The sequence below is a fragment of the Tigriopus californicus genome, chromosome 11 (genome assembly GCF_007210705.1).
Source record: "Tigriopus californicus strain San Diego chromosome 11, Tcal_SD_v2.1, whole genome shotgun sequence".
Lineage (NCBI taxonomy): Eukaryota > Metazoa > Arthropoda > Copepoda > Harpacticoida > Harpacticidae > Tigriopus > Tigriopus californicus.
Window position 1 is genome coordinate 10,541,693 of NC_081450.1, and position 27,779 is coordinate 10,569,471.

General features: G+C 42.4%; 8 protein-coding genes and 1 pseudogene across 9 annotated transcripts in view; 4 read left to right on the forward strand and 5 right to left on the reverse strand.

Moving 5' to 3' along the window:
• The window catches only part of LOC131890418 (chromatin-remodeling ATPase INO80-like), a 7,660-nt gene extending 6,376 nt beyond the window's left edge, over nucleotides 1-1,284 (reverse strand). Inside the window, exon 1 of the mRNA XM_059239756.1 lies at nucleotides 430-1,284. Within this exon, the coding sequence (XP_059095739.1) occupies nucleotides 430-767 (338 nt within the window). The 5' untranslated portion in view covers nucleotides 768-1,284. The remainder of the gene's footprint in view (nucleotides 1-429) is intronic.
• A 5,675-nt stretch (nucleotides 1,285-6,959) lies between these two features.
• Nucleotides 6,960-8,115, reverse strand: LOC131890425 (modulator of smoothened protein-like). Its single transcript, XM_059239764.1, has 4 exons — nucleotides 7,921-8,115; nucleotides 7,638-7,815; nucleotides 7,348-7,560; nucleotides 6,960-7,219 (listed from the first exon to the last, which is right to left on the reverse strand). Exons 1-4 carry the CDS (start codon nucleotides 8,098-8,100, stop codon nucleotides 7,020-7,022), a joined length of 771 nt encoding a protein of 256 aa, XP_059095747.1. The 5' UTR covers nucleotides 8,101-8,115; the 3' UTR covers nucleotides 6,960-7,019.
• Nucleotides 8,116-8,527: 412 nt separating this feature from the next.
• Nucleotides 8,528-10,373, forward strand: LOC131890419 (proclotting enzyme-like). The gene has a single exon (XM_059239757.1). The coding sequence runs from the start codon at nucleotides 8,625-8,627 to the stop codon at nucleotides 10,302-10,304; it is 1,680 nt and encodes a 559-aa protein (XP_059095740.1). The 5' UTR covers nucleotides 8,528-8,624; the 3' UTR covers nucleotides 10,305-10,373.
• Nucleotides 10,321-11,424, reverse strand: LOC131890422 (zinc finger protein 888-like). The gene is made up of 2 exons (XM_059239761.1): nucleotides 10,988-11,424; nucleotides 10,321-10,879 (listed from the first exon to the last, which is right to left on the reverse strand). Exons 1-2 carry the CDS (start codon nucleotides 11,422-11,424, stop codon nucleotides 10,405-10,407), a joined length of 912 nt encoding a protein of 303 aa, XP_059095744.1. The 3' UTR covers nucleotides 10,321-10,404.
• Nucleotides 11,392-12,241, reverse strand: LOC131890429 (phosphomevalonate kinase-like). Its single transcript, XM_059239768.1, has one exon. The coding sequence runs from the start codon at nucleotides 12,055-12,057 to the stop codon at nucleotides 11,473-11,475; it is 585 nt and encodes a 194-aa protein (XP_059095751.1). The 5' UTR covers nucleotides 12,058-12,241; the 3' UTR covers nucleotides 11,392-11,472.
• Nucleotides 12,242-14,383: 2,142 nt separating this feature from the next.
• On the forward strand, nucleotides 14,384-17,947 carry LOC131890431 (aminopeptidase N-like; annotated as a pseudogene).
• Nucleotides 17,948-20,385: 2,438 nt separating this feature from the next.
• On the forward strand, nucleotides 20,386-21,494 carry LOC131890424 (tropomyosin-2-like). The gene has a single exon (XM_059239763.1). It carries the CDS (start codon nucleotides 20,531-20,533, stop codon nucleotides 21,383-21,385), a length of 855 nt encoding a protein of 284 aa, XP_059095746.1. The 5' UTR covers nucleotides 20,386-20,530; the 3' UTR covers nucleotides 21,386-21,494.
• On the forward strand, nucleotides 21,472-22,570 carry LOC131890423 (tropomyosin-2-like). Its single transcript, XM_059239762.1, has 2 exons — nucleotides 21,472-21,814; nucleotides 21,886-22,570. The coding sequence occupies exons 1-2, from the start codon at nucleotides 21,521-21,523 to the stop codon at nucleotides 22,444-22,446; spliced, it is 855 nt and encodes a 284-aa protein (XP_059095745.1). The 5' UTR covers nucleotides 21,472-21,520; the 3' UTR covers nucleotides 22,447-22,570.
• A 132-nt stretch (nucleotides 22,571-22,702) lies between these two features.
• Nucleotides 22,703-27,397, reverse strand: LOC131890427 (uncharacterized). Of its 2 annotated transcripts, none has more exons than XM_059239767.1 (3): nucleotides 27,026-27,397; nucleotides 23,436-23,589; nucleotides 22,703-23,160 (listed from the first exon to the last, which is right to left on the reverse strand). In XM_059239767.1, exons 1-3 carry the CDS (start codon nucleotides 27,351-27,353, stop codon nucleotides 22,986-22,988), a joined length of 657 nt encoding a protein of 218 aa, XP_059095750.1. In that variant the 5' UTR covers nucleotides 27,354-27,397; the 3' UTR covers nucleotides 22,703-22,985. The 2 variants fall into 2 exon arrangements, with proteins under 2 accessions (XP_059095750.1, XP_059095749.1); XM_059239766.1 differs by lacking the exon at nucleotides 27,026-27,397 and adding an exon at nucleotides 24,282-24,718.
• Nucleotides 27,398-27,779: the final 382 nt, after the last annotated feature.

A 27,779-nucleotide genomic window follows, 5' to 3' on the forward strand; every position in this document is an offset into this window, starting at 1 on the left:
ACAAATTCAGGGAGGCCGTGAGTTCATGACTAGGTTGAAACTGAGTAGCGCAGTGACCGCGGCCAAGTCACCAAAATGGGGCTGGGGTGTGCACTGTCATTACTGTCCCTAGCGCATTTCAGAGACTGATTTCGACCCGGAATGACGAGACTGGCACGGAAGAGGACTCAATCAATGTTCCACACGATCCCAAATCAACCCACCGGTTAAGCTGGGACGAAAACCCTAGAACCGAGACATCTCGGTTTTAACTCGGTTTTTAACCCTGGTAGAGCACCCGCACGAATTGGGGGGGTTACACAACCCAAGTCCGTTGGTCTCTGTATTTTCCCGCCCAAACTGTCCCTTCGTCCAAAGCACGCCAGCCTTTTCATTCCGGTCCGCCTTGATCCTGACCCAGATCGGATGGGCTGTGTCCCTACTACTTACGAGGCGGTTCGGGCGTTGAGCGAGGCCACATAGCGCACAAATGGGTCCACATTGAGCGCCTGCTCTAAGCGGAGGGCCTCGGGCGAAGCCGCCACCGCGCCCGCCCGGCCTGGGCCCGCACTCGATCGATCACCATTGCGTGGCTTGCGACCCCGCGCCACCCGCGCTGTCCGGCTCAAGCCCGACGCGGCCGCCACTTTCGGCGGGCTGGCGCTCAACCTTGGCGGCGCTGGAGGCCCGCCCACATTCCGATGGAGCAGGGATGACGGATGAGGCCGGGCCACCGGGGTGAGCGGCGCCAGCCATTCGCTCAACAGGGAGGTGGGCGGGTCAGCCATGGGCGTGGCGGGCCATGACGCGGCGATAACCCCAGCCTAGCCGTCCGCCGAGCCGTGGCCGGACAATCAAAGCCTGGCCAGCGGACAGGGCGGGCGTAAGGGTGATGGACGGGGACGGGGGAGGGGCGGTGGGTGGAGAGGGCGGATGGAAGTGTGAGCAATGGCAGCAATGGGTGTCTGACTCCGACTCGGGTGGTTGGTTGCGGGTGGTGGTTCCTTTTTTCTTATGCTTATGCTGGCCTCGTCTTCTTGTTCTTCTTCCTCTTTCGAGTGCTTGTCCTGTTGGTGGTGGGGCGATTGGTGGCTTCCTTCTCGTACTTCTTCTTCTCGTCATTCGCTCGATCATTCCCATTTCTCCGCCTCTCTCTCTCCTTTCACAACAACCCGACTCCATGCTCGCACCAGCTGCCCCGCTCGGCCGACTGGGCTCACACAGACGGCCGGCCAGGCAGCCCAAGTCAATTCAGCCTGGGCTTTCGCCCGTCCAGGGGGCACGAAGCTCAGCTTTCCAGCCACAGCCGCCATGATAACGGCTCAATCGCTCGATCGGCCAAGGGTGACTCAGTTCGCATCCAGCTTCTCTAGCGACGTCCACGTTCGGTGGAAGCCACCGATTGAGCCTGCCTGAGCGCCAGGTGAGCGTATCAGGCTGGCAGAGCTGGAATATAGTGGGTGGGCTGGGCTGGCTTTGGCGGAAATGGGGGATAATTGATAAACGTTATTCTCCACCGATTAGTTGGCGGTACTCATTTTTAAATTTGTGGCAAAATGTTAAAAGGTTTAGATAGAGACTTTAGGGGTTATTAATATCGTGTTAGGTTAGGTTGGGTAAGGTTAGATTAGGTTTGATTAGGTCAGGTTAAGATTTAAAAAAGTAGCACCGCCAACTAATCGGTGGAGAATAACGTTTACCGGGAAAATTTGAGGAAGGCTGAGACCGGTCGGAGGTACCGAGCCTGGGTTCTAAATCAATTATGTTATATATGAATCTCAGCCTCGATAGATTTAGACTAGCCTACGCTCATTATTTCGTTTCACGAGTCTTTGCTAGAAGATTAGGCCAGCCAGATGTGGCGAAGGTCGGTAGCTAACCATTAAAGTGTATGCTGAAATTACAATTCTACAGCACATTATGTTATAACCCGGGCAGTAGTCGTGCCTTAATAAAAGTCGCGGATTACAGTAACAATTAGTTTGGCCAAAAAGTAATTAGTCAAAAGTAACCCAAAATTCCTCGTTACAAATCCTTTCCCTAACTTTATATGGCCAACATTGTATGGTTTTTGTTTCAATTAGTCCTAAAGTTTAAAGCTTCCCGTCACCAAATCATACAAATTGACATTGGCAATCAAGCTTGACATAAGCGGTCAAAGTTTATTGCCTGGCAATACTTTGAGAAAGCAAGATTGATTTGTATCTTTTGGAGAAGGAAATTTGCTCTGTCGTTCATACTATCTATTTTTCCCGATCTTTATCCCCTAGTATAACTTTAAAGCACACCAGCTTTACTTATTTTTCTTTGGTTATGACTATTTGGCCAGATATTTGCCAAGCCAAATGAAAATCTAAAAAATAGTTAGTTTTTTTTGGGTTGTTCACAAATTGTAATCTCCATTATCCTGCTATTCAATATTCCAACTATTCATTAGAAACTTTCATAATTCCAGCTCAAATTCACGAAGGCTTGAAGGTGCTCTCAAAAGCGCACGTTAAGCTTCTACGGTCACTCAAGGATGAATCCGTGAGTCACTACTATTAATCCTAAATCCTGGGTTGGGACAAAGCTCATGAATGCTTTTGAAAACGTACAATATTAGATACATTTCGTACCTTCTCTGAATATTGTGCAGTCTCGAGACTGATACGAGAGATCTCTCACATATTTGATGGTCCTTAGTAAAACATTTTTGGACTTGGTCAGGCTTTTGCAAACCTGCTGAACACATTGGAGCCCAAATGGGTGAGGCATATTCAATATGTGGCTGAACTTAGAGTTAGCATTGTTATACTATCTCCGGACGTCAAACACGTGTTTGAAGCCCCAAACTTGCATCACTGACTCTGGTATCAGCCAAAAAACGAACCTGCCAGGGCTTGCCTAAACGTCACCATAGGAAGAGATACTGACATTGCTGCCACTACTAAGTTTCTGAAGTGGAATTATGAAGATAATGTAAAGGAGAGAACTTGAAGAACACCCGACTTGACATCATGAATAAGCCCGGCCAAAATTTGCAGATAAACATGGTCTCTAATAACAACAAATTTGCAAACAAAAACAACCGAATTTGAATATAAAATTGCAAATGAACTTTCCAAAGCAAAGGTGCTAACACGTTCTGGGGGGTGTAAAGGCTGCTTTTGTCTTCCTTATCAAGCAACACGTAGATGAAAGGGAAAATCATATCATGATATCTTCCAGCATTAGGATTTGAACATGCTTTAGAACTTTAAGTAAAATCAAAAACGGTTACGTGTTTCGTATATTTCATCCATAACCAGACTGACCGATCTAAACAAAAGGGGAAAGGAAAGGCGGGAAATTCAAACCACCTTTAAGGCAGAAAACAGCCCAACGGTGATGACGCTACAATGCTATTTTAGGGAGCAGATCTTGCCTTGTTCATTCTGCCTCCTACACTGATCAACATTTTGCACATCGTTAATATCACGTGAAAAAGATAAAGCTCCATTCATTAACAGAAAAACAATAGTGTCCGAGCGTAGCAAGTGCATTACAGAGCAATTTTGTTAAGAAAATATGAAATGAAAATATTAATGAAAACACGTCAAGATGTGCCTGATTTTTAAACGAGTTCATTACTCAAAGAGAACTGAGTTCCAAGATTTGAAATAGAGTATCTTGAAAAATTGCAATGATAAAAGAGCTATTTAAAATTTATGGAATACATATACAGGTGGTTGGTAATATGTCTGAAATCTATTTCATACCAACGTGAACTTATTTTCAAAAGTATTTGAAAAAAAACCAGTTAATAAGATTTCACACTTTTCCCTAAAGTTGACCATGAATCGTAAAATTAAGATGATGTTTTTCGAATGTTGGCATTTTTTGCTGAAATGGCTGAAATTGCAGAACGAATTGCAGAAAAATGTCAAATATTGCTCTTAAAATTGCAAAATTTACAGATTGAAAAAAATGTCACCAAGGGATCCCTCGATCTTAACTAATTGCTTCCTATTACAAATAAAACTTCTTAATCAATTGAGAACTTTGCCTTGGACCCCCAATCTCATGGAGCCTGTTAACTAAAAGACTATGATCTACCTTGTCAAAGGCCTTGGCAAAGTCGAGATAAACTACATCAACTGATTCATGACTCTCTAGTACCTCAATGACCTGCTCTATATGCTCAATCAGTTGAATAAACGTTCTCAAATATCCTGGGAACCCCTGTTTCTAAGAGGAAGGACTTCATGGAGATCAAGAAATTCTACAAGTTTAAACTTCATGATTTTCTGAATCACCTTCGCAATATTTGACGTGAGAGACATTGCCGTAATTGATCCTAAAGCAAAATGAAGTTCCCATCCTGCTTGAAATAAGGTCATGTTGTTCCAATATTTAAAGGGAGAGATAAGTCGCTCCGCAAGAATCATAGACCGATTTTTCTCTTCTCCAATGATGCCAACAAGGTCTTCGGCAATGTCATGAAGTTCAAAGTTGTGGAGTTTCTTGAAGTCCATGAAGTCCTTCCTCCAGTCAGCACGGATTTCGAGCGCAATTTTGGCACGGTTACCCGACTGATAAAGGAGCATTTCATTGAGTCATTGATGGGCTAGAGAGTCATGACTCATGAGTAGAGCTGTAAGTAAATGGCCAATAGAGCCAAAAGAGGCGCACGAAAATGCACAAAAATAGGCAATAACTGCAATGACTAACAATATATTAATGCACTTAAACTGCATTTTCAAGTATCGTTGTGCAAAGACTAATCAAACAATGTTATTAGAACTCTTATTTATGCACTGAAATAAAATTTCATCAATATCTATTTTGCAGATGCTTAGTTATTACACTTTGAAAGTAGTATTTTGCTGTAAAATAGATCGAAAAATGACATAAACCTACTTTAGTTAATTGCAAAAAAAACAAATGATGTGCTTTTACGATAGCATGAAAATAAATGGTATTCTTTCATTTTCTTAAATATTTCCCTAAAACCTAAATTTAGTTAATATTGGCACCTAAAATCTACTCAGGATTTGAAATTTCCAATTCCTTTTCTTAAACTTGGAAAGCTAGACTAGCCAATCATGTGGTTGAAATTTTACAGGGATACATTTGCCAGTTGAATTTTCAAATCTGTCACTTTTTGCTCAGATTATTTTCTACGTACCGAAAACTTATTCATCAAATCGTAATAAAAATACCTTAAACTTCAAGATCACAAACAAATGAACTCATGGTTAACGATTATGATGTTATAGTTACGAATTGTTTATTTCAACTAATTTTTAAGTGATATTATAAAGTATTTTTTTGCTTTTTCTGCATACTTTTGAAAATGGAACAAGTTATCTATTTTTGAGACATTGAAAAAGCATATTATATTTCTTGGCAATTTCTATAAGGTATAACCAGTAGTAGGCGTTGATCTTGTAGCAGGATTTAAGTCAGACTTGGGCAAATTTCTGATCAAAATTCCTGATCAACTCTATATTCAAAGGTTAGGAAAATCCGACAATTTCAATTCTGAGCAGGATATGATATTGTACGTACCGTATTTATCTAAATTTTAAACTTTTGGGGACTCCATTCTCAGCAGTGGTAAATAAGTCCGAAAAAACAACCAAAACGCAGTGCAATTACTTGCCAATTGACTTTTGAAATCGTTCTCTACCGGCAAGACAACAAGACAGAAGATGATGCTCGGTACACAAGCTCAGTACTTTTGTAAGATTCTTGTTGAACTTTTCCTCTTTTTAGCCACCCCTCATAAGGGCCCTTATTTGCAACGTCAGCCAGCCAAAGAAAACGGGAAGACGCGCGGTAGATTGCTAAATAAACTACTCGTGACGTGCCATGAAAGCAATTTCTTTTCCAAACGTTATGTGACCCAGGTCACTAATTATACATAAGATTTTGAAAGAATTTGCCAAAAACAACACAAACGCATTATAATTCAATAAAGAGAAATCTGCCAAATCGGCCCTTAATTCAGTACAGGCTGACTCACAAAGCGCCCTCTGATATGCAGAATGTAAATCATTTTTCGTGCAACATGATGGGGCTATTGGTTGGCGCATTTTTGGTAGAGCATTGGGTGTCCACTAATCCATTCTTCAAGTCTCTTGTTCGTTTGGTTCGTGAGTGTTGCCTAAGCAAGCCACAATAGCCCCAAAAGTCCGTTGTACTAGAGTTTTCATCCCTGCCATTTTGTACTTATCTGATTATGGTCATCCAGGGCATAGTGACCCGAGAATACATGGACACTTGCCTTCTTCCTCTCTTTCTCCTTTCTTTTTCTCTCTAGCTCTGGTCATTCACAGGGTGTCCGTTTCTAAATCATAAAGTCTGCATTTTGATTTCGCCCAAACTTTGTTACGACAGCTCTTTGTGATATTGTCACAAGATTGTGTTAAGATTTTATGCAGGGATAAACATCTGTACCTTCTAATTATTTCCAAACCATTTCGAAGTTCTATATCTAGTAAAGTATGAAAGCCATTCGAATACAGTGCTATGTTTGGCCTCTTGCTTCAGAGCATCATCTGCTCTTTTGAACATATTTCCTGCGAGATGGCAACCTCGTATGCATTTCGAAAGTCAATAGCTCACAAGTTGCAATTCCTTTGATAGAGAGACAATTGCTTCTCCACTAAAATGGAAATAGGCCGTTGTTGACCGTATCAAATTAGTTCTTCGTTGATATTTATGGTTGCCGTGAAAGTTGCCAAGTTCCAGATTTAGGGTTGTGAGATTATTTTGCCACAGCGGAATCATGATCTTTATTCATGCTTATTCAAAAATCAAAAAGTAACTAGCTTTATTAGAGCAAACTTTACCTTGCAAGGAATGCTCTCATGTACCAGGAGTTAAGCACTCCCATATCCTGAACTTTGAAAGTGCATTACAGCCTTTCAGCAACACGTTAGTTAGGGTGTTTTGGTTGAGGTCGACGGAAGAGAGTAGTTAGTTTTGAACAAAATTTGGTGGTCTGTGAGCACTAAGTGTCTCGCCAAGATGTACCATATATTCAGTAATGATGACATACAAATATGTTTAGATTAACTAAAATTCCTATAACCATTCCGAGCTGTTTCGACCAAAGCCAATTGACACAATGAAAGGACCACAAGAGCCAAGGAGAAAGTAACGTACGAACTGCCCACGGAGAAATCTTGGGGCAAATGGAACATCTGAGATTCCATGGATAAATGGGAAAACCCAAGTGGAAATGTTAAAGCCGCAGAGCAAACAAAAACGGCTGAAAGTAACAAGCGAAAGCGTGCTCCCTTTTAGGCCATCACAAAGAGAAAAGTGTCGGACACTCAACCTCTTTCACATCTGATCGAAGTGTCAAACCTGCTTATTTGAAGTCTCAGAGTTTATTACCTCCAACAGAAATGATGGAACCCACCAGAGGCAAAAGGTAGTCATCCCATTTGGAATAAATTAGCAGAATGATTACAACCGTCACACACAAACAACCAACCAAAATCCCCACGAGGGACAAAAGCCACTGAGTGTTACTGAAGTCGGGAGTCCAGCACTTCTCGGGCTCTCCCACAATCTTCGAGCATTCTTGGAGAATCCCAAACTTTGACACTACCAAGAAAGAAGACAAAGGATTCAAGAGGACCGTCTCATAAGTCATCACAAATGTCTAGGGGTCTTTGACTTGCCTGTGTTTTTACTTTCATGAATGATCCAATTTGAAGAGGACACGGAGACCACGCAAAGAACTAAAACAATCGCCAAAACAAAGCACAAAAACGATCGTGTTCCAGACTCCATGATCGACTGACCGATTGACGACTGGCAGCTGTCTTGCAATTCCGAGGTGTTGCAATTGTCTCCATCCTGAAAAGTTCCTCTCAGGCATATGCATTCAGACCCCTTGCATTAAGCTTCTTGCAGCATGAGAACGCAACATTGTACTTTTTCCTATTGCAATATCATAGTTACATAAAACATGCCGAGATTCGACAACCGGATCATCATCGTCTGGCTTGACTCTCTGTGGAAAGATCCTTGTGCGAAGGGAGTGAGTGAAGCGAGCGAGGGCATGAACTCAGGGACTTCAATCCTCAAGGCAAAAGACAACGGATTCACAACACTGCCCAAGGACGTGACCGTGATGATCATCCTAAGGAGGACGCTGCATGAAGGGCAACACTAAGCGAAAGAAGGAAAAAAAATATCAAGATTTACTGTATGTGTTGCTACTGCCTTCGACGAGTGCAACACTCTGAGGCTGGCACCATCCATGGATGACTCAATATCTCACTGGAGAGGGCAGTGCTTAGTATAACAACACGAGCAAAAACAATGAGTGTGAAGCATCTAGCGTTGCGTCAGTTTCACGATTCGAAGAAATATTAGCGCACTCTACTAAAGCAACCCGGTAACACCATCTTCCTGTTTGTAATTCCCCACATAGGTTGGTCGTTGATTGGACCAAATCATGGCAATGGTACCAGGACAGAACCCGGAGCTTGATCTTCAATGTTGAGAATAAGGGGTAGGAGAGGGAACGAAAGATGAGAGAGAGAGAGAGACAGAGAGAGACAGAGGGGGGGGGAGGGAATGAAGAGCACCCGAGAAGATATAAAGGATCATGGCGCAAATGTCAACTCCGTTATTCCTATCCGACATCCAAGCCAGGAAAGATGTTCCTTCGTGTCCTTGTTCACGGCCTTGCCTTGACCCTGACTATCGTCGTCCTTGGGATGGCCTCGCCTCTGGACAACCTCGGATTGAAGCAATGCGAACACGAGGACACCGACAGCAACAACAGCAACAACAGCAACACAACGCAACAACAGTTCGCAGAGTTCTTCCGGGATTTCTTTCCCGACAACGAGAGCGCGGAAACGCAAGACGAGGAGCATCGTCAAGGTCGGAAAATCTCCACGTTTCTGGGAAACGAAGAGGGGAAATCTCGTCAGTGCAAGAGTACCGTCACCACACTCAGAAAAGACGAAGCCATGGTGCTCAAAAGTCATCACAGTTACGGTATGGAGCCCTACCCTGAGAACTATCTGTGTCGATGGCTATTCATCCCGGATGATTGCAACCTCGCTCTAAAATGCGATTTGGGCACTTTTCGGAATCTGAGAAGGAGCCGAAGCCGATTTGAGCAATGTAGAGGTGCAGATTATCTTCGCGTTCTCGGCAACCGAGGATACTTTGATCAATTCTTTTGCGGAGACAATGGTCCAGAAATGAAGCTGGACAAGGGCAGCACAATGGCCTTGATGTTCCATTCTCAAGAACGAGAAGATACGGAGGAAAACCTGAAACGGCTAGGATTTGGTTTAGAAGGGTTTCAATGTAAAATAGTTTGTAGTGGAAATCCGGATCCGATAACATCCACCACCAGTAAACCAGCAGTGTTTTTTGATGATTCAGTAGTCATTCATGCCTCATCCGGAAATACCACCAATGACAAGAGTGATACCTCGATACCTCCCAATTGTCATTGTGGTGAGACGCGTGAAGCCCGCATTGTTTGCCCTTTGGGACACAATTGTACTTCAAACATCGGTAGCATTCCCTGGCAAGCGGCCTTTGTTCACAAAGGTCAAAAGGCCCCTTGGTGTGGGGGTACTTTGATCAGTGATCGGTATGTGTTGACGGCAGCTCACTGTTTGGCAACGCGCAAATCAGAGCGCGTTCAAGTGATACTCGGGGATCATGATTGGACTTCCAAGACCGAAGTGGTGGAGGGTCGGTTCAATGTGGAAGAGGTCATAAGACACCCAAAAGCCGGACAAACAGCCCAATTTGATTATGATTTCGCCTTAGTGAAACTCGCCACTCCGGTGGATTTCAGCCGATTTCATCGAGTTCGTCCCGCCTGTCTGCCAGATCCGAGCTCCTCCAAAAAAGATCTTGTGGGCAGGGTTGGCTATGCCAGTGGGTGGGGTCTCGTGGATCCTAAAAACTTACATCAGCAAGCCAAGGTCCTACAGAAAGTGGCAGTCTCCGTGATCACCATGAACGACTGCCGCCTGAAGTACAAATTCAATCCTGTCACAGACAACATGATGTGCGCCGAGACTCCCGGCGGGGATGCTTGCTTTGGCGATAGTGGTGGACCATTCACCATCCCTGATTTGAGCGGAAAATATGTATTGGAAGGGGTCATTAGTTGGGGCAAGAGTTGCGCAGATCAACGTTATCCAGGAGTGTACGCAGAGGTTCGATATGTACTGGATTGGATCCACACGTCAATCTCCGATTCTCACACCTGTCCTCGGGACGATCGGAGAAGAAGTCTGGATCCTGTGGAACAAGTTCAAGATCTCGAGCACACTCTCGGTCGTGGTGACCGTCGTGCCCTTTAAAATGCCAAAAATTATATCCAAACGTATTTATAAATATACCTATTTATTAATCGTGTTTTTTTGAGCATTTTCATAGCATCCACCAGGTGCCGGAACGAGATTAGAGATTTGAGATTTGACTACTCATCATATAATCGTGAAAGTTCTTGCTCTTGATCTCTTGTTTATGGACTGACCTGATGTGTCGCCCACAATTATTGCGGTGAGCAAATGTCTTCTGACATAACAGACAGATATGAGACCAATCGTGAGTATGCTTGGCACCCACATGCTCCTTCAAAGAATAACTTTGAGCAAAATTCTTGTCACAATACTGGCACTGAAAATCTCTCTGCTTATCGTGAATCGATCTGATGTGCTTTTTTAGTGACGATGATTGAACCACTTTCTTGCATTCGGAACAGTTCACGTACTTATGGGTGACAAGCAATTGTTTATGCACTAGGCGGATATGTCGATTCAAATTGGAAAAATGGGCAAATGACTTCTCACAATGGGAACAAATATGTTCAAAATTCCTCAAATGAACCGCGTTGACGTGCTCCCGTAAGGAAAACGCTCCGGATAGGACTTTGCTGCAATGAGGACACTTCTTTTGATTGCTTTTATCATGAACATCTTTAAAATGCTTGGAGAGAGATTCTTTGAGTATAACTTTACCACATTCACCACAATGTACGTACAGTCTGTTACGTTTGCGCCCGAGCGGATTACTGTCGCTTCGCTTGTCACCGATTTTGCACCCGCGTCTGCCTTCGAACACATTGGGCAAAAACTGCGGCGAGTCTGGCGGCATGATAGTGCCGCAAAAATCACAAGTCTGGCCGTCGTTTTTACCTTTGGCCACGGACAATAATGAATTTGGCACTAACACCTTGATCCGACTCCGACGACATTTGTCACATTTGGCAAACATCTTCGACATTGGAGACTCACTAGAACAGATTGCCGCTCCGGACTTTTGTAGGGACTCCACCACTGTCGCATCCAATTGACGTACACTGTAATCGTGATCCACGGGTGGATGGGATGACGCCATGTGCACCTTGTACATATGGTGATCCATCGACACAACCGTCATGATAGATCTATAAATATATAAATATCCAACAATCACCATGGAGTAAATAACTTCAATACCTATCCGGTCGTTTATTTCAATTCAAACTCAAAATCCCAAAGCACTCTTGATATCCGCCACCACCGGTGCCAAAATCTCCTGGGCCGACCCAAGCCCGTCATTTTGGATGACATGATCAAAACTGGGCTGGTCGTCCAAGCCACATTCACTCTCCTTATCATCTACTCCGGCCTTAAAGACAAACCCCCGGCTTTCTCGAATGGTATCTGAGGCCTGTATCCGGATTGTGCGACATTTGCCCGGGTATTTGTCTTGGAAGAACTGAAAATCCGTAGCTCGGCGACAATCTGATACAATCCACAAGGGGAATCCTGTCGCCTGATACTTGTCAATGGCCGCACGACAAAAGTATCCATGATCTTGACGCCTGATCCGCTCCGACCATTGAATCATGTCCAAACGGTACTTTTCCTTGTAATCGGTAGCGCTGAGCAATTGATCAAAATCCAGACCGTGATCACGGGCATAACACTCTTTGAGTGGACCTGAAAGGCGCAAGATAACCGTGTGGTCCTTGGGCAGAGTGGATTCGAGGTAATCGGTCAAATAATCTTTGCCCGATTTGCGTTTGCCGCAACACAACAGGATCAATTGAGGGGACCCTTGAGCCATGGCCGTTTTTTTAAGGGTGATATTCACAAGTAGAGGAAGGAAAGAGCCGATGATTGAGTTCGCATGTTAGGCGAATCACGATTGGACAAGGCTGGATGATTCCGGTGCTTCCAACGAGAAGCAAGGTCAGGTGTTGAATGTACTGGAGTTGTTTGGTTGATGTTGGAGGACCAGCGGGACCAGCCCTCGAGTTGATGTCTAAGTTAGACAAAATCACACAACCTAGGTAAACGTTATTCTCCACCGATTAGTTGGCGGTGCTACTTTTTTAAACTTAATCTAACCTTCTCAAACCTAACCCAACCTAACCTAACACGATATTAATAGCCTTTGAGGTCTCTCTCCAAACTTTTCTAACAGTTTGTCACAAATTTAAAAATGAGCACCGCCAACTAATCGGTGGCGAATAACGTTTAGCCACAACCTAAGGTCCTTGAAGGCGCTCTTGACCGACGAGTTTTCTGAAATTGATGGTGAACGGAAAGAGGATTTATTGCTTGACAAGTATGCTATGTGTTTATTGTTTTCATAACAAATGCATGATTTATTCATATTCACCAACAAATTTCATGCTATTAGAGGTGTGGCCTAAAGAAAGTTGTGGATTAGCTTTCACACGGATACTGATCTTTTTTCTCTTTTGGATAGTTTCATTTTGGACCAAATGCATTAATAGCAACTTCACGTGGATGGCAATTCTAATTTCGAGTGACAGCCAGGTCATTAGTCGTACCTTAACAAAACGAACGGATTACAGTTACAATTGCTTTGGCCAATAAGAGTAATTCTTTACACAACCATTGCTCTCGAACAAATGTAATGGCGTTAGTCGTTTAAATTACTTTTACTAAAATTTTAGATGATCAATGCTTCAGGTTTTTTTGCCGTAACAAGATCATACTTTCCAAAGTCAATGATCATATTTTTGTTTCCAACTGTCCTAAAATTTAAAGTTTCCCGCCAGCATGTTACTTTAGTGAGCTGATATTTTATTTGCTTAGCACTGCATTACTCTCATTCTTGGCCATGCTCGTATGGATAAGCCAAAGTAAATAAATTATATGAAAATATTTTCTTTTCCAAATTTGAACTTCTTCAAAAGGATCAATATTATGGGGAAAACAAGCCTCATCATGCCTATTTGAATTTTGGTAGGCGAAATGCATATTTAAAATAACAAAATAACATTCAAAAAACAAATAAAATTCAGGGTGAGGATTTTGAATCCGGACAAAGTTAAGGTATCATACATTGGATTACTTTGCTATTTTCAAAAATCAAACGTAAGAAAAATGAGATGTTTATTTTTTTGGCCGTTATTTGAAACTATTTTGGAAAACGCTTCAAAAATGATAATCTTTGACCGTATTTCATTAAATACTTTAACTATTTTCTAAATATATAGTGATTTTGAAAACACCTCCCGAAGATCAGTCTTAGTATTATATATTACCTTCTTCTGGAGTACATATTACTTAATTATTTCCTATCTAAAACTGAGAACTTTCCTTGGACTCAACTAACGATTATTGAACATTTACGACCGTGACACCAAAAACTTCATGGAAAAACAGTATTAGAAATCCTAAAAACAAAAAACTACTAAAACTTCCGTTTTACAACCCAGTGCCTAAAGTCTTGGATAGATATGTGGATAACTGAGAAATTTGATGCAACATGCTCAAGTCAAAGAAAGATTTTGTTCAACTATACTGGGTTAGAGCGATAAATTGATACAGTTTTGGATTTCATCCAGAATCAAAAATATTGGAAGTACAGAACCCAATTACTTTTTGTATGAAAGGATTCAGATTAAGTAAAAGAAACGTGCCGACGAAAGCAACACTAAGCAATAAATAAATGGAACAAGAAAGAAGGAGGCCATCGTATTCGTATTGTCTTGTCAAGTTGTGAAGTTGAATAAATGACGTTTGGATGCATAAACTTCAATTCGATTGGGGCATATATTTCTTTTTTTTACAAAACCATTTGACTGCATGCTCTTAGTGCAAAAGGCAACACATCCGTCATTACCTGATGGGATATTCCCCCCAAAAACGTTGTTTCGGCCTAGTTTACTAAGGAGGGTTAATTAAAATGCCCCTAATCTGAAACAAGTACTGTGAAGAGCCTCTTGACTCAGGTTTTAGTCACTTTTTGGCAACTTGATGGATTGATAAAACATGATTTCAACTTAAGGATAGTGAGTTTTTTCTTGGCTTCATCGATTTATCTTTTATCAATGATAACAATGTAGCATTGGTTAATCCCGATCTAAAACAAAGGATTAAGATTGTATTTACATTGTTCTCATATAAAAAAACCCAACTTGAAATGCACACTCCAATTGCGACTCATCGGGGGGAGAAGATAGATCCTATCCAACACGTACGATGAGGTCTCTGGTCATCGTCTTAGTGCTAATCCCCGGCCTTTTGGCTGCACCGGACTTTGATTATCCTTTTGCTATCAACCGCCCAAAATTGGTTACCCTCGGGGAACAGGTTGAAGTCAGCTGCAATGTAGGGTCCCAGCTCAAGTATGACACGAGCATTTGCACTTTCACGAATCCTGATTCCGAAGTATTGACTTTGAATGTGGAAACGGGTGAAGTTACCCATGAAAACAGGGGCGATGTCACGGGTTACAAAGCTTTTGGCGACGAAAACAGGTGTGGTCTAAACATCACGTCGATTCAACAAAAGGATATTGGCCAATGGGCTTGCCATCTACCAAAGGTCGAGCCACAAGTTTTCGATCACAAGGGAAAATTCAACATTCTGACCGCTGAAGAGGATCACGTCAATAAAGTCAGACTACCTCGTCATCTCATTCCAAGTCACTATGATGTGTCCTGGGCAATTCACCTGGAGAACGAAACCAATCCAGTTGCCAATGGACATGTGGGTATCGATCTCAAGTTCGACGTAAATGCCCAAGATCAGAAGCAAGTGACTCTTCATTCGAAACAGCTTCTAATCAAGGAGGACACCATTGTTGTAAAGCGAATGGCAGAACAACCAGATATTCTCGACATTCTGAGCTTGGAGTATGATCTGGAGCGCGAGTTCTTGACCATGCATCTCAAAGATATTTTGACCCAAGGGGACTACAGAGTTGAAATGGAGTTTGATGTAGCGCTTCAAGACGACATGCGAGGTCTTTATCGCAGTTCATACAAGGAAAATGGACAAACCAAGTATTTGGCTGCCACCCAGTTCGAGAAAACTGATGCCAGAAAGGCATTCCCTTGTTTGGATGAACCCAATATGAAGGCAACCTTCAACGTCACAATCGACCATCACAAAAATCTCACCGCCGTTTCTAATATGCCGCTAACAGTTGGTGAAAGTACCATTCAAGACTTCAGTCAATCTAAGGGCGTTCCCACACCCATAATGTCAACCTATCTCTTAGCAATCCTAGTGTCTGATTTCGAAAGCACAAAATCCCCCTCGGAAGAAGATTTTCTTCAAGTATATCATATGAAAAGCAAAAAAGGACAAGCTGACCTGGCTGCCAAGGCCGGAACCGACATTTTAAGGTTCTACGAGCAATACTTTGCCATCGATTATGAAATTCCCAAAATGGACATGGCCGCCATTCCCGACTTTGATGCTGGAGCCATGGAAAACTGGGGCCTCATCACGTATCGTGAAAGTAGATTGCTTTACCAAGAGGGCCTGTCTGCCAAAGAAGATCAGGATGCCATCGTGGAAGTGATTGCGCATGAGTTGTCACATCAATGGTTTGGAAATTTGGTTACCATGGATTGGTGGACAGACCTTTGGCTTAATGAAGGTGGGTCGTTCAATTTGAGCTTGACTTGATCATGGACAATGGGTCCAGAAGGTCATGTCAAAATGGGCTAGGATAAAAAGTTCATTTTGGGGGCAAAGTAGGCACCTACTTTGATTGTATAGTAATGGAATGCACTTTGCTAATCCACTTGTTTTTGTCGCCTGCACAATTGAGCTCAGATTTTTCCTCGAGACTTGCGCCAGTTTATCAAGGGATTAACTCGTTACTAACTTAATCCCTTGCCTTCAGATACCAAAGCCAAAAACAAACATGACTATTTGAAAGACAAATGTTTTCTTCATTTCACGCAGGCTTTGCAACGTACATGGAATATATTGGAGCCAACAGCTATCTTCCCGACAATCAAAAGCAAGAACGTGCTGTATTGAATGATCTTCATGACGTCCTCGGTATTGATTCCCTCAAATCTGCAGTTCCAATTAGCGTTGAGGTGGGCAATCCCTATTATGATTTTACTTACACTCGACTCGCTTATGGCAAAGGTGGATGTCTTTTGCGGATGGTGGAAGCCTTCATGACTCTTGACACGTTCAAAGAGGGTGTGAACCAATACTTGAAGGGAAATAACCACGGAAACACTGTCAGAGAGGACTTGTGGCAGTCTTTGAATAATGTAGCTGAGCTGGAGAGTATTGATATCAGTACCGTTATGGAGGGGTTCACCAAGAAAGAGGGCTATCCCGTCATTACTGTTGATGAGGTAAACGAAAAGACATTGACGTTGTCCCAAAAACGGTTCTACATCAATTCGACAGCAGAAGAGTCAACCTTTATATGGTTTGTCCCGATCAGTGTGGCATACCCTGGTGATGCTAACTCATTCTAGGAGACTTTTCCTAAAGAGTGGTTTATGGAAGACGATCCCACCATTGAACTTAATGTGAATAAGGTACCATACGTCCTGAATGCTCAGCAAACAGGTTACTTCCGCGTCAATTACGATGCCGAAAATTGGTTAGCACTGACCGATGAGCTCAAGAATGACCCTAACAACATTCACTTACTCAATCGGGCTCAAATTATGGATGACAGTTTCAATCTGGCTCGAGCCAAGCAATTGGAATATTCAACTCCTTTGGATATGACCGAATACTTGACGAAAGAGAAGGAATACGTTCCATTGCAAGCTGCCTTGAACAATCTCAATTACCTCGATCTGATGCTAAGAAAATCTAATGAAGATTACAAAGCATTTCAAAACTTTGTTCGAGGCATATTGGACTCCAAGTACGAAAATTTTGCCACCGCCCCGTCCGACACCCTACCCCAGATCCTCTTCAAAGAGACTGTGAATAAATGGTTGTGCAGTTATGGCCATCAAAATTGCATCAATGCCGCTAAAAGTCAGTTCCAGCATTACATGCAAGAGCATGGGAACAACAGCGCCACTATTGATCCAAACTTCAAGCAGCTCGTTTTCCAAGTGGCTATTCAGAACGGTGGAAATGAAGAGTTCGAATTCTTATTGAATCAGCTAGAAAATGTTCAACTGGACCAAGACACTGTCAAAATCTTACGTGGATTGGGTGCCTCTGAAGACGAGGCCAATCTAAAGAAGATACTGGATATCTCTATCGCAACAGACTCCATCATTCGTGCTCAAGATATTTTTTATCTGTATGCTCAGATCTCAAAATCGGCGGTTGGAGGACCATTCCAGTTTCAATGGCTAGAACAGAACTTTCCTGAAGTGAAGGCCAAGTTTGGTAGTAGTTTTGGTAAGAGGATAGTCAATTTGTTGGGTGGATTTATGGCGGCTGCAAACACAGAGCCAGAAATCGAAGAGCTCAAAGAATTCATCAGAAAACACTACGAAGACATTGGCTCCGGAATATCTGACCTGAATCAAGGGATTGACAAGGCCGAAACCAATTTGAAATGGGTTCAAGAGAGCCAAATTGACGTTCAAACCTGGTTAGAAGAGGGTGGATTCTACGAAAGTGGAGATGATGGCGGAGGTGATGATGAGAATGCTGCATCCGGGCATGAAATTTCCCTAACCATTCTTTGCTTGGGATTTCTGTTCCTTGTTCTTGGTTGTTAAGTAATAAAATCATGTTTTGCTGCATTTTCAATGATCTCCTTTTTTGTTTGTCTGGTGATTGTTTTGGAAGTTTGGAGGCCACAGGGGCGGCAAATTGGAGATTTGAGATATAGCATTTCAGTTCCAGTTCCTACATGCCTCATATCAACCATTACGGAATTCTATCAGAGGACTATTTCCAACCAATCACTTGTCCGGGACAAGCATTGGTTGCCAACAATGAACAAAAAGAGGGGAATCTGACTAGCCCTTGAATATAAAGTTGATCAGGAATTTTTGTCAAGAACTAACTCAAATCTAACTTCGATCCATAAAGTGCATTAGCGTAGGAAATTCTTTGAGAACTTAGACGTGTCATCTTCTTCGGTTCCGTTTTGGCTTCGTTTCACTCCTTAACAGCACGTTTTCTTCTTCCTGAAGTCTCTCCTGTGAAACAATACCTTTCAAATACGCACTTGATCCCCTTGATATACTGATTTCAAACAGTACCAATGTCATGTGCAACAGCTATACTCAGGCCTGCGACACCGATGATGGCTAAACTGCAACGCAAATATTTGTTACAATAACCTTACTACTTAGAAACTAAGAGCCTTACCATGGGGTTGACAAGGATAGTGTCCAACAATGTTGGGAACCTGACCTGTCTAGAGGTGATCTCTGGAGCTGCTCATCCTTTTCAAGGACTTGATAACACCATATTTGCCATTGGCTCAATGTCCCTTCTGAGCAAAAAGAAGATACGGTCACACATCTTTGCTCGGCTACTTGCCAAATACCAGCAACGAGGTCAGCTGGTTAAGGCAGTCTTCAATCGGGCCCAAACTCTCTTCCGCAATAACCATTAATTTTATCACATGCCCCTCCCTTATTCCGTTTATTATGCTCGTTCATCCCCTCTTATTTCTTGCATTTTCACTGAACTTAAGGGTACGCAAGTCGTCTAAGTAAAAGCCTCGTCTTTGTGTTATCACAACTTTGATCATATATTGCATTGCTTTATTGTATTTACCACTCTTTTTAAATCCATCTTGTAGATGTTTAAAGAAGGATTTCAGTCATATTTCATCCTGTCAATATGACGCTGAGTCGCCATACAACAAAGGCATAATAAAATCACCTAACAAGGCGTGTGTTTGCACTGGATGTTTAGCTTTTCCTAAAATTCCTGCGACCCTTTGTTAATCTATAGATTCTTAAAATGATATAATTTATTAGCTAAGAAATGAAATCGTCCTTTTTGTCTAAGAAATTTTCTGAATTAAGTCAAAAATCAAAGGTTTTGGAGCTAGAAAATGTGGAGCTTAACAGCGGACAATGATATTCGTAGTGATTTTGTTGAGGTGTTTGACGGAGGTGACCTAATCGATTGCACTGGCTCTAGTTCTCCAAACAACCTAAAAAGTCTCATTGAAGTTAAAGAATACAGATTACTGCGTAAGTCTTTATTTCCAGATATCGTTGATGTTTGTTAAGTGAACATTTTCCTGAAAAGATGTAGTGGGCCTGCAAGCCCATGTCTTCTAGAAATGAGCAGATTTACCCCAATATGATTCATCAATGGGTGAAGTCAACGTTTGGTTGCTGCCACCCAGACCTAAACACTTCTTAGGAGTTGCCAATTTTGACCATACTTATATTTGAAAGTAAGTAGGATTAACTACAAAACAAATTGATGTACTTCTTCCTTGGAGCGATGGGCTTTTTGATCACATTTTAGATGTCGCCCTCGATGACAATTTTAGCCCATTAGTCATTTTAAGGAAAAAGAGTCCCGCTTTTTGGGTCGAATTTGACTTTTAACGATCAACTTGGCCTTTCAAAAAGTCAAACTCGACCATGACCAGGATGTGCATTTGAGCTCAAAATGACTTTTTATTGTCTTTGGCTTTCCATAAATTACTCAATGTTATTAAGTGCGACAGCTGACCCTAAAAAACTCTTCATATGAAATCGATCAAATTGTAGCTTATGGCATACTTGATACGCATATTGAGAATTGTCAACCACAATATGTACACTATTGCTTACAAATACATTCTAGAAGACAACATATCTTGCACAACATTTGTTTGTGATTGTTCTGTTCATTGAACATTATAGATCCTGTTGTTTGGTACCTTAGCTTGAATCGTAGATTTGTTCTTGGATGTTACAATCCTTCCAATAGCAGTATTAGTTACAGCGGCTATTAAGTTAATCTTTCGATTTCGAAGAGATTCGAATACATGTGTTTTTGTGTCTCACTTGCATTGGAGCATTGATCTACGAGGCCGTAGGAAAGGAAGAAGCGCAATCCCAAGGGATAAGGAATATCATATCTGCCTTTTAGGTTGAAAATAAGTGCTGACCTCAGCAAAAGCTATTTTTGTTGTCTTACAAGCCTGTGCCTATCTTACTTCATCGATCCATAAGTTGGCTCCCTTCTCGAGCTCTGCTGAGTTTACGTACGAAGATGATATTTGCTGCACCATTTTCAAGCTTGACCTCCAGTGAGGACGCACTCTTCGTGAGTCTCGCTTCTCATTCAACATTTGGCTCATTGAAAGAGGTTCTTCAATCTTGATTGTATTTTGTCATCACGAAGATCAAATTACCGCCCACATTATGGATTCCATCAAGAAAAAGATGCAGTCCTTGGCAACCGAGACTGCCAAGGCTGTCGAAACTGCCAACAAGTTCGAAGAGGAGATCCGACGGACCAACGACATCGCGGATGGCTTCGAGGATCAAATACGATCCATTCAGAAGAAGATGCAAACCATGGAAGCCCAATACGACGTCTGTTGTGAGAACATGCTAGATGTGGCCCAAAAGCTAGAGACCAAAGAGAAGCTCTTTGCCAGTGCTGAGGCTGATGTGGGAGGTCTAAGCAGAAAACTACTTCTTTTGGAAGATGAAGTGGACAAATCCGAGGAGAGGCTAGCCAAGGCTATCAGCTCACTTTGCCGAGAGTCCAGACGAGCCGACCAAGCCGTAAGGAAGCGACAGCACTTGGAGAATTCTAACACGGTCAATGAGGAGCAAAGTGATATCCTCGAAACTCAACTCAAAGAGGCCAGGTTCATGTTAGAGGATTCGGAGAGGAAATTTGAGGACATCTCGCGGAAAATGGGCACGCTGGACACGGAACTAGAGCGCACCAATGAAAGGGCCGAAATGGTGGAGAATAAGATAGTGAATTTGGAGGAGGAATTGAAGGTCGTTGGACAGAATCTCCAATCCTTGGAAGTATCGGAGGAGAAGGCAATGTTAAGAGAGGAGAACTACCAGAAGCAACTGAAGGAAATGCGTGAGAGGTTGAAGATCATCGAGAGCAGGGACGAGAATGCTACAATGAATATTGGCCGCTTGAACGTGAAGATTGATCAAGTGGAGGAGAGCTTGCTCGCCGAAAAGATGAAGATCAAGAAAGTGTCGGACGATTTGAACCAAACCTTTGATGACATGCATCTGACTTAAGCAAGCTCATTACTTATACTAACTAATTACGGCATAATATATTTAACAAACTCACCTGGTTTGGTCTTCTCTCAGCATGACTTCTAATCTCATTGATATTCTACTCCAGGATTTCCCCCACTTTCTCAAGAAACAATGGAGGCCATCAAGAAGAAGATGACATCCTTGGCCGCCGAAACTGCCAATGCCGAGGCTAGGGCCAAGAAGTACGAGGATGAAGCCAAAGTGGCCAACGACATTGCAGACAAAACAGAGGACCAAGTGAGGAACCTGCAGAAGAAGCTTCAAACCCTCGAGGGCAAATATGACTCGACCACAGAAAATCTGTTCAATGCGGAGGCCAAACTAGAGGAGAAGGAGAAGATTCTCGCCAATGCTGAGGCGGATGTGGGAAATTTGGCTCGCAGAATCTTACTCGTTGAAGATGAGGTATTCATGCCCCTTCGTTAGTCTGGCGCACCCACTCGAACAATTGAATGTCCATAATTTGAACTTTCCAGGTCCAAAGAAGTGAGGAGAGGCTAGCAAAGTCTGTCCAGAACCTCTGTGCCGAATCCAAACGAGCTGATGACACCATTCGTGGTCGACAGAGGCTTGAGCAAGCCCAAGCGGCAAACGAGGAGTCTATTGACACAATTGAGAGCCAATTAAAAGAGGCCAAGTTCATGTTAGCCGAATCTGAACGGAAGTACGACGACATTGCCAGAAAGTTGGGCCGAATGGAATCCGATCTCGAGCGCGCCAACGAACGTGCCGAGCTTGGAGAGGACAAGATCATTGGACTGGAGGAGGAGCTCAAAGTGGTCGGCAATAATCTCCAGCAATTGGAGGTGAGTGAGGAGAAGGCCAATCACCGGGAAGAAACCTACCAGAAACAAATCCATGATTTGATGGAACGCCTCAAGGCAACGGAAACTCGAGCTGAGAATGCAGAGATGAACATCCAGAGACTGAACATTCGCATTGACCAAGTGGAAGATGATCTGTTGGCGGAGAAGCTGAAAATCAAGCACATCTCGGACGACTTGGATGGAACCTTCCGAGAGATGAACTACTTTTGATGGAGGAAATGAGGATCACGGCGGTCTAATCCGTTCGCTATCGATATGACGAAAAAAATCTCTAATGCTCTTATGTTTCAAGTCTGTCCTTCGGCATGAACAAAAAAAAAAGCACTCAGATCAATTTTCACCTACGTGGGTCAAGTTCAAGCGCTCTTTTATCTCAGTGATAGGGTGGGTCATCATCGGTTCTTAATTGCCATGGGAAAAATGTTTATCTAGATTGCTCGCCAGAAAAGAAAACAGTCACCCTTCATCTTCTTTTGTTGTTTATTAGTCTACATAAACACTGTTGTTAATGGATTGTACATGATTGATACAGCTCTATAGCTTGCAAGACCATGAATGAAACTTACACACGAGAACTCCGTCCTGCAGTGCTTTCTCGATACTTGTGCAAGTCACCTCTCTCTCTCTTTCGAAATAACAACTGTTGTTATTTTTTTTCAATAGAGCGAAGTCGGCTGATGAGCAAACTGGATGGGTTACTAGATTCTACACACAATGATTATAGCAATAACAATTATATCAATGGGGTTCTATTTCTTGTATTCAGGCTTCTTTGTGGCGTTGTAGCACTTATCTCTCTGCTTGCCACATGCATCGTCCTTTCCCAGTCGGTGAGCCTCATCTCCGTATTGGAACAATCGAACCAGATCGGCCAAATATTTGTCTTTCTTCTCAATCTGCTTCACGCCATGCTTGCTCAGTTTCCTGAAAAGAAATATGTGTCCCAGGTTATGGTCAATCTGTTTGTCCATCTCAGCAACTTTCAACCATTTCTCACACGTCTAATCGACGTTGTATTAGATTTCACAATTGGCCGTCAGCAGGCCAGTGAGTAAGAGACCATAAGCTTTTCTTGGCTGATTTTGCAACTACTGATCACTCCGAGAAATCGCACAACTGTTCAATGTGAAAACACTCAAAGACACGTTTCTCCTCCGAGGATGAAGAGCGATGAGAAAACGAGCAAAGAAATGACTTACTTCATGACATCGTAGACCACCTTGGCAAGGATGCCGTTCTCTTCATGGCGTTGAACTTGACTCGCCTCACAAGCAACATAGGTTTGGCAATCCCTATCCTTGACCTCGTATTTCTTGAAGGCTTCAGCCAATTGGAACATTTGGCTGGCTAGATCTAGAATGCAGGATTATAATGGGAAAAGATAAATCTTGACTTTATTTTGCACGCAACGACACAACTTTGGATCGCTGCCAAATACATCAAAATCATCGATTATGTTGATATGTCCATGTCAAGGTCGGGCGACTTTCCGCTCGATGAAAGTCGATTCTATAACTTAACGGTTAGAGAACCTGAACCTGCCCAGGTCAAAAGTCCGTGATATTCATCATGGAATCATTACAAAGTTCCCATAAATGTGTGGATTGTGTGACACGATAAGACTTCTATTTGGAAACAAGATATGCCGTTTGTTCCGGATCTAATATAGAACGGTAGATGTGATATTCTGCAGAATATTCCCCCAACGATTCATCATTCACTCATGGTCCAAGTGTACTCTGCAACGCGGTCTCCTAGTTTTGAAGCACAAAACAAGCTTGGAATGAACTCAAAGATCATGTCCGTAAACTATGAGTTTTCTTCAATCGTACATTGACGACGATTTTTGCCATTCCGTTTTTCATGCGCCCATTTCAGAGTCTGACGAAGGTTTTGATTTTGCCCATCCATCAGAACACAATCTATTTCCTGTAGAAAAGCGCTTGCATATATCTGGCATCATCACCAAATGATGTCAAATATTATCATACTAAACTGACGTCCAACTTCGTCCCAAGTCGATTTCGAATAAGAACTTTGCTTACCCATGTCAAACCTCATGCCCGATCGCTTTTTGCGATACGAGTGTGAATGGCTATAACCAGAATTATAGTTGTTGTATCCACTCGAGTTGCTATCTTCTCCACCTTGTAAAAGTCCGCCCAAGATTGATGTGGCGAAAAAGGACACGAGAATGCCCAACAAGAACAACAACGTGTACAAAATGACGAAGGTGGAGTTCAAGACCAGAAAGTATTGCCCATTGGAAGTGATCAACGTCCTAGCCTCAGCCTCTTCATCCTCCTCGGCGTTTGGGTCAAAGGTCTCGTAACTCTTTTGGAACTCGGCGGGAACTGCTTGACAGATAGCCAAAAAGATGACGACGCCTACCAGCAATGTTGACAAGGTTGGATTCATTGTCTTGGCACGGAGATTGGACGGGGAGTCTACTTGATTTCGAGTTCTGATCTTGACTGACAATAGTGGAAAGTGTGCGAAATTTGACCGAATCAGCCAACGAAGAAGATCAAAGTGCCAACAAGTGCACGCTTCCAACCACAAAGAGCCGAATCGCTTCACAATACAAAAGTTCGACCGGGTCCCTTGTCGCCAAAGGATTCCACATTGGCATTCCCCTGGTTTGCGTACAAGATTTACTGGAGCTATGAGGTTATTGATACTTGCTTTGTACCCTGGACTGTGGTGAGTAGGTATTGTACACTAGATAAGCACTTGGATGGCTGGGAGCATGTAACCGGGAATTGGCCGCAAATGGTTTTACCGATGTGTCAGTCTATCTGTCTATCGCGTTTCAACGCTCGGAGGACCGAAGGACTTCTCATTGATGCTTGCCTAGTGGTTTCGTGGGAAATCTGGCCAAGGGTGGAGCTTTAATAATACTAATTTTGCAATGGTCCGATGATCCTTGCGAGAGGAAAAAAACGCTTATCTTAAAATGAATTGACCCACCAAGTCAAGGCCGAACGATGGCGACGAAAAGTAGAAATGAACTTAGCTGCAGGACGGGTCCCGGATGTCAAGTATTGAAGTATCTGGCAATTAAGGTTGGTGATTATTCTCGACCAAATAACTGTTATGAAAACAAAAGAAAAGGTTGCCAATGGTTTCATCAATAATTGAAAGATTGCTTATTGTTAAGTTTTTATGACACCCTTTTTGTGGCTTCCTAGTTTCAATGGTCAGGTAAGTGAAAAGCGTCCTAACACAAAATTCACTTGACCTCAAAGATGTAAGTTTCATTCAAATTGGAAAGAAAATCCTATCTTTAAATCAATCAGAATGCAATACCACACATTACAAAACATGTAACAAACCGCTAAAAAAGTACTGTGGTACCTCGTCTCTGATCAGATTGAATACAACTGAAGTAAATTTTCTTTTCATTGAAATATGTGAATAGTTTGCGTGCGGCTTTATAAGAAATTGTATACGTAGCACATTTTTTCCCGTTGTTTTGTTACTTAATACATTTTCTGCTCGTAGAATTGAGGTCGACAAGTTTAACGAAGAAAGAGCTCTACATAGAACAATTGCAAAGTCAAACAATTTCTATTGAACGACCACATACTCCAGACTAACTGATTCTCAGTTTCTTGATAAACTCTCTAAAATTAGTCAGCACCAAGGTTTCTAGGTTCGAGCAATTTAGGTTGTAAATGAAGGTAGACAGCCACTTATGAATCAATCAGAGATTGCAGTTGGCTAGTTTCTAGTGAAATTTTAATGTGAACCTTCAGTAAATGCTCTGAATGCCAATTGGTTGTTAAGGGTGTGGTGTTCCCAAACAATCAGCGTATTTGGGCTCTTCCCCTCGCCTTTAAAAAAAATATAGAAAGTATCGAGGTTGCGAGTTTTCAACTCGAAAATTTCGTTCACAAAAATGATATCCTTCGTTTCGATTTTCTATCGGTGCCGTCGTTTTGTTTGGTTGATTACCACAGTCAGAAGTGAATATTTTGCAGTACCTATTTTATGGCAATTTAGACAAGCATTTGGGGCAAACAGGCTTTTCAATTGATTTTGTCCTTATCCTTGCAATTATCTATTTTGAGGTTCTGGTCAAAATTCGAAGTGCTTTGATAATACATATTCGTGGGCATAGCAAATTTGCTAGATTTTAATGAGCAAGTGCCACAGATCATGGTGAATATTGGGGGTTTATTTTTCCAATTCCACCTTTCTGGTCGCTCACTGTGACCAATTGAGACTTTGATTTCATATTGCTTTGTGTTGCAATCTTTTTACTGATGTGGAAATTGAAGACATGCGACTGTAAGTTTACATCTAGGGACTGCTTTATGCGTTATTTATTTTTTATTTTTTACTAAATTCGAAGCTATGAAAGTTCTTTCGTTAACCTTCTATTGTCCAGCATTGGCTTATGCTGTCTTAACTTGTGCTCAAAGGCAGAGAAACAATGGGGAACAGAATGTGTCTACGTAAAGTATGATTTGTATCATTCAAAAAAAAAACCATACCTTCTACTGTCCACAAAGTGCAATTGTGACATTTTTCAAAGAGGGTCAGTGAAAAAAACTTTACTTCATACCTAAATTACCTTCTTTCCCATGAAATTGTAATCACAACGGACGAGCTAAAACCATAACCAACCGTCATGATTTCTCATCCCCCTAATACCTGCTGAAAGACCCTAAAGCGAGAAGTACTGCTGCTGGCTTCACCCTTTCAATCAACTCATTACCAAAGATCAGTAGTCTTCATTCCAAGTCCATCTATTTTCGATCCGAGTGAATGCTTTACCACTCACCTTGTTCAAAGACTCGTTTGTCTGAGCGGGCGTAAAAACTGCTCTGACCGTATCCTTGGGACTGCTGACCGTATCCGGTACCGCCTCCTGCGCCAAGGCCAAAAGCCGGACCTAAGGTGACCAGGAAGAAGATGCCCAAGAGCAGAGCAGCGAGGAGCGAACCGATGTTGACACTTGTGTTGTTGAACAATCCCCCTCCCAGTGATGTGAAGATCCGACCTTCGCCTTGATCAGAAGAGTCGTAGTCTAGAAGGTCATACTGAAAGGCCGCTGAACTGGAGATCAACAGACTGGCTGTGATGGCAACCACGTAAAAGAATCGGCTCATGATGTTGATGATGATGACTACGACGACGGGGATGTGTTTTGATTTATTCTGGAATGAGTGAAGAGTTTTTTAAGCAACCGAACAACAATTTCCACACATATCGTCGCGAGGAATGGCTTCAAACGGTGAAGTCGATAAATTGGTCGTTTCAAAACATCTCCTGGAAGAGATTAAAGGTGCTTCCAAGTTGAAAGTGCTAATTACTAGGGCTCGAGTCACGTTGGTGTGCTCACATAATTGATGGCTGTAGCAACCAAAAAGCCAACCAACCACCTCAATGAATTACTTCAGTCTTTTAAGTTTAATATCCAGCATTCCTTAGGGCTTCTTCTTTCATGAGCGCTTGACCCTATCACAGTGCTTTTTGATTATCCCTTGATTGATCTCCGACTTTCTGCTGATGTCATCCTAAATGGACCCTTTTGT